The sequence below is a fragment of the Schistocerca nitens genome, chromosome 8 (genome assembly GCF_023898315.1).
Source record: "Schistocerca nitens isolate TAMUIC-IGC-003100 chromosome 8, iqSchNite1.1, whole genome shotgun sequence".
NCBI classification, from domain to species: Eukaryota; Metazoa; Arthropoda; class Insecta; order Orthoptera; family Acrididae; genus Schistocerca; species Schistocerca nitens.
The window spans coordinates 315,771,024-315,777,292 of record NC_064621.1 but is presented as its reverse complement, the minus strand read 5'-3'; the positions used below and the strand labels follow the sequence as shown (position 1 = coordinate 315,777,292).

Genomic DNA, 6,269 nt, shown 5'->3' with positions numbered 1-6,269 from the left:
ACGGTAGATAATGGCCAAAAATCTGAAACAATTAGAGGAAAAAAGAAATATAGACCAAGTGGAAAAAGGCGCATTGCTTTAATTACCTAATCAAACTGTGAGTTGTGTTCAGTTAATCAATGTCTGGCGCAATGGCGGCAAAAGACAGAGAACAGTTTCGAGTCTCGGTCTGGTAGATAATAGCGAAGAAGTATGTAGGCTAACCCCTGCATTACATCCTTGTGGAAATCTAAAATTGTTTCCAAATGAAAATTTCGTATGCTTTGTGTTTCGCAGTTTGTAAGTATTTAAACTGTCATGTACACAAAATGTTGTGTTACAAGCATCGATATATGCAATTTTATGTGTTTTTTCAACGTCTCGGGTGCCACTGATGGTGGGCCTTATGCCGAAAAACTAGTTTGTCAATTAAATATTTTCACATGCAACTCAGATGAACAGCAAAACGTCTTTTAAGAGATATTACCGAAGCTTTAAGGTACAAGTGTGATTGAAACCATAGAATAAAACCACAAATATAACATCATAAGGAATTTATTTCATTGAGTATCGCAATATATGCCGTTAACGCTGCCGTCTTTGATAGGCCGCCAAGTTCATCCCAGGATGGCTGCGCTGTAGGCAGCATGATATGGAGCGACGTAGGCAGCAGAGTAGGGGGCGGCGTAGGCCACGGGAGCTGCGGCAGCGGTGTAGGCGACGGGGGCGGCGAAGGCGGGGGCGGTGTAGGCGGCGGGGGCGGCGGCCACGTAGCTGGCCAGCAGGCCGGGGGCCGGCTTGGGTCCGGGGGCGGCCATGCAGGCGGCCACCACGGCCAGGACGACGATCACGATCACCTGCAGATCCAATACAAGGACTAGCGTAACCTCTCTGCTCTTGTGAGCATGAACTGATATTCACTCACGGAGAAATATAGTTATGTAAAACTTGCAATTAAAGGAAATCCAGTATTAAAACTATTAAGTTTCAGCCCTATAGAATGAGGTTTTTAAATATGTGAAAAACTAAACCAAATTAAATGTCTCTCATCAAAAGGTGTTACTGTATACCTCTGCTAATATTTATCCTGTTACCACCATAGGTCCACATAAAAAATATTACAAAAGTCTATTCGTTATATTTGCTTCGTCGAGGTGCGAGAGTTAACGGCTGTCAGTGTTAACACTATTTTAGCCACACGTGGCATCATCAAGATTCTTTATGCGTGGTGGATCTCGTATAGGTTTCCTCTTTGCTTATCTCCATGAAATGATTATCATATTTATATATTTCCAGCCAATACATCTTCCACTGTCAACCTCTGGCAGAAGACACTGTTGAATAACTTCGAGGTTAGCTTTGCATATCGGGATACAGTCCGCCATCGAAAGGTATTTCTGTTATCACTCCCAGCCTCTGTATTCAAAAATAAGAAAATTCCACTTTTATGCAGTTTGTAGGAAATGCCGGCTACAAAGGAAGATAAAAGGGCAAATTATCTCAGTAATTTATCATCTGGGGTTGAACAAGCTTTGCCGTTGTTGTGCGTTAGAAGGTAAATCTGTCAAATACATCCAAAGTGTTTCACTAAGCGCGTGCCTATTGGGGGTGTTAAGGTGTTGCCGTACCCAACTCTTGTGTAGACTTTCCCAGCTCATAATAGGTGGACCAACAATTTAACGTGGCCTAAAACAAGGTGGAAGTGGACGTTCTACTTGTTTACACATTACTACCACAAATGACCCACAAAAGCAGATGACCGTTTGGGATTCGAACACCTAGTGCTTGGACCTGTAGTCTATTACTTACCTAGTCAACCACACAGTTAAAACCAGTAGGAGGATGAATGAACTTCTAATTCGTCCACCAGTAACTGAAGTTTCCATTCAATGCGTGGTATCATCACTCTCGCGCACATAGGTGAGAATACCAGACGAATATTATCTCTGTTACATCTTACGGTACTTGCAATGATGATCGAAGTATTTAAAACTTTCTATAAAAATCTGCCGAAGCAGAATATTTGGAAATAAAACTTAAAATTCAACATTCAGTACTTCAATATAACACTGATATTCTGAGAAATCTCTTGTATGTGAACTCCACAGAGAACTGTAAACTAGCAGTTTTTGGAGAGCGAGCGCTATCTAACTCACCTGTTTGTACATGTTGCTTGCTTGGTGGCTACTGGTAACCCTGTGGCTGCCACACGCCGCCTCTCCTTTATATACAGAGACTGTGGGCCCGGCGCTCGTCCAAGTCACGTCCTGCGACGTCGATTACGAAGCCGAGGCGGCATGCGATTGCTACGTACGAAACCAGGAGACGGGTTCCCTGTTAGATACAGTGAAACGTATGGTATATCTAGTTCAAATTAGAATATTCCCAAGCGATCAATATGGCATCGAGTAAATTTTGCTTATATGCATTAATTTTTTATTCCTACATCATATACGTGACATACAAACTGCACATTTAGAAAACTACGCATCGGACGGAAAAAAATTTCTAGATGAAAAGTTAATATTAGTAAAGGGGACAACTGTATCTCTGTTCTCCCTTACAACTGGCCAATTCCTAACCACTCGTACTGTGTGGGCTGAATCAAATTTGGTTTTTTGGAATGGAAACGCCCCCACCCCATTTACGTTTATTGTATATCCGGATTCTACGCCAAAAATAAATACAGTTTACAAAAAAAAAAGTTTCCCATTCGTGGTAAATGGCACTGTATTCGACAAATAACAAGTGTGCCTGTTTTTGCAATTAAGAACGTACACATCTGATTCTTCATTTCATTTACGATGTAAATATAAACCATTGAGCTCCAGCGGTAGATATTTTTGTTTGATATATACTTTAGTACCACAAATTAGATAGTACAGTACAATATGGTTAGCCACTATGATATCTGGTTAGTACCTACGTTTAGCATGGTACAGGAGTAGCGACCTGGCTGTACTATTTTCTGTTTCGATCTCGATGCTTGTATGTCAGTGAGCCCCTTACCTCACACTTTTGAGTGGCTGGTGCTAATGCGTTCACATCGCTTGAGGCCGAGGGCCAATGTGGAGGATGTCCGTCTGGAAGCGTCCATTAACCCGGTGAGCGGACAGGTGGCCGCTCCTTCAGCATGGTCCGACAAGGCACATGGAGTGAAACGTTAACTAGTTATCTGGAGCTCCAACTTCAGGCGCGTTATGGAACCCCTTAGGCAGGCAGCGTTCAGGGCAGGAAAGAAAACCAATGAGCACTCGGTTTGTCTGCCGGGCTGGGGGAGGTATGGTCGTCCTAGATGTGGAGAAGGGAAGAAAACCAATGAGTACTCGGTATGTCTGCCGGGCTGGGGGAGGTATGGTCATCCGAGATGTGGAGAAGTTTGCACCTGGGGCTATAGGGCGTACAGGGTGCAGTCATCTCCAAGTTTTGCCTCATGCTTGTTGCTTTGGTTCTGAGGAGATCCTCAGTTCAAACAGGCAGCTGGCGAAGGTGGTGAAGGTTGTTGGCCTATAGCGAGCGGTGCAAGCAGAGTTCGCAATATATAGCATTGTCCTTAGAGTCGATCGTGGTCGTTTCGTTCGGAGTCGGGAGGAGGTTCTCAAAGAAACGTTTCACCCATTCAGCCACGGTCTTGACTGCTGATTTCTGGTCCTGCGTTATTGGGTGGGGAATTCTACTTTTCACCGCGATAGGTCAGGTATGCACTACACAAAGAAAGCAGGTACTTGGGTAGCAGAGTACGTGTGAAGAACTCGTTGGCGTTTTTTCGGCGAGGAATTAGGTTGAGGTTCTCCGATGAACAGTTGCCATAGGACTCGTAGATAACGAACTCAGACAGCGTTCAGAGGAAAAACACTTTGACTGTCTAAATCTTATGAGTATGATGTGGACGTGTTAATCACAAAGTTATCTAATTTACTGCCCTTCACAAAACTTATCGCGCTCAAATAACTCTCGTGGCCAAGACATGGCTGTAGCCCAAAGCAGAAAGCTCTTAGACATTTAGCGATCGACGGAACATACATCGAAAAGACAGGTTAGACATCATAGAAGGGGGTGCGTTCACTGCTGTTGAGAAAAACATTGTATCTGTTGACATCGAATTTGACTGTGACAGGGAAGTTATCTGGCTATATGTAACAGGTCTAGGTGAAGTCATGTTAATTGCTATGTTCATACCGGCCTCCCTATTCCGCTGTGACGGTTTTAGAGTCAGTCAAACAAAGTAGTGCAGAAATAGCCAGATCGTGCAAAATTAGTTCGAGGTATATTTTACCTACCGAGTGTAGTCTGGGACGACTATGGATTCATTACACAGGGTGCAGGCAGACAGTCTTCTTTTGAAACGTCTTCTGTAAACTGTCTTGAGCACATAGTGCGATAGCCCATAATGTATGGGACATAATCGGCGATGTCAGTACACAGACAGGAATTAGTGAGCATGATGTTATCACAGCGACTTTGGTTACTAAAGTTCATAAATCAAGTAAGAAGGCTAGCAGAGCATTGTTGCTAGAAAGAGCAGATAGACCTAGACAGTTGTTAGCATGCCACTTAGCCAATGAACTAACGTCATTGAGTTCCAGTTCGACGGACGTAAACGAATTATGAGCAAAGTTTAAACGGAATATAAATCGTAATCTAGAAACGTATGTACTATCTAAATGGATTAAGGACGGAAAAGACCTTCCGTCTTTTGATTCGAAAATTTCTGAGCAAGCAAAAGATGTTGAACTCGCAGTTGAAAAGAGAACGATCAAATGGCGGCAGTCAAAAGTTAACAAAAATTCTTGCCTCTGTAAAAAGATAGATGCGTGATGCTTATAAAAACTACTACGGTCATACCTTAGCAAAAGATTTTGAGGAGAACCAAAGAAATTTCTGGTTCTAAGAAAAATCGCTATATGGTTCTAAGGTTACTCTCCAGTCATTCATTGACCAGAGCGGTGTGGCACTAAAAAACAACAAAAGACAGCCGAAGTTTTGAATTCCACAGTTCAGAAATCGTACAAACAGGAGAATCCTGCAAACATACCGTCGTTTGAGTACCGCAATGACTCCCGTATGGAGGACTAAGTAATAAGGATCCCTGGTATACAGAAACAATTGAAGTGTTGAAGAAAGTGTTGACAGCAAGTAAGTCGCCAGGTCCAGTTGGAATCCACATAGGGCTTCACAAACAGTACTTAGATTGCAAGCCGGCCGCGGTGGTCTCGCGGTTCTAGGCGCGCATTCCGGAACCGTGGGACTGCTACGGTCGCAGGTTCGAATCCTGCCTCGGGCATGGATGTGTGTGATGTCCTTAGGTTAGTTAGGTTTGAGTAGTTCTAAGTTCTAGGGGACTGATAACCACAGCAGTTGAGTCCCATAGTGCTCAGAGCCATTTGAACCATTTGAACTTAGATTGCATTTATTGAGAATCTCTCGCCCACTGCATAGTCCCAAGTGACTGGTAGAAAGGCGCAGGTGACTCTTGTATCTAAGAATGGTAAAAGGACTGATCCCAAAAGTTAAAGACCAACTTCAGTTTGCTGCAGAATTCTTGAAAAAATTTTGAGTTCGAATGTAATAAATTTCCTTGAGAGGGATGAGTTCAATGGCTCTGAGCACTATGGAACGTAACATCTGAGGCCATCAGTCCCCTAGAACTTCGAACTACTGAAACCTAACTAACCTACGGACATCACACACATCCATTCCGGAGGCAGGATTCGAACCTGCGACCGTAGCAGTTTCGCGGTTCCGGACTGAAGCGCCTAGAACGGCTCGGCCACAAAGACCTGCAGGGATAAGCGTCTATCTACAGTTCAGCAGAGTTTTAGAAAGCAATACTTGTGTGAAATCAACTTGCCCTTTTCTCACATGATACTCTACGAACTACTGATAGGGGGCTACAGGAGTATTCCATATTCCTAGATTTCCTTGAAGCATATGCCACAGTGCCACACTGGCGACTTGTAACAAAGGTGCAAGCATACGGAATACGGTCCCTGATGCGAGCGGCTCGAAGTACTCTTAATTAACGGAACACAGTGTTTCGTTCTCCACGGTTCGTTTTTATCATCAGAAGTATTGCAGGTAAGTGTGATAGAACCGCTGTTCTGGCGATTATGATTGATAAGCAGGAGTCTGCCGCTGGTTGCTGATGATGCTGTTTTGTGTGGGAAGGTATTGTCACCTTGATTGACTGTAGGAGGATACAAGATGACCTAGACAAATTTCTAGCTGGTGTAATGAATGGCAGCTAGCTCGAAATAAAGATAAATCTTGTTAATACAGATGAGTGACAC

General features: G+C 43.5%; 1 protein-coding gene across 1 annotated transcript; it reads right to left on the bottom strand.

The window, feature by feature from the left end:
* Positions 1 to 518: 518 nt before the first annotated feature.
* LOC126198801 (cuticle protein 18.6-like) lies at positions 519 to 2,164 on the bottom strand. The gene is made up of 2 exons (XM_049935371.1): positions 2,136 to 2,164; positions 519 to 836 (listed from the first exon to the last, which is right to left on the bottom strand). Exons 1-2 carry the CDS (start codon positions 2,145 to 2,147, stop codon positions 597 to 599), a joined length of 252 nt encoding a protein of 83 aa, XP_049791328.1. The 5' UTR covers positions 2,148 to 2,164; the 3' UTR covers positions 519 to 596.
* Positions 2,165 to 6,269: the final 4,105 nt, after the last annotated feature.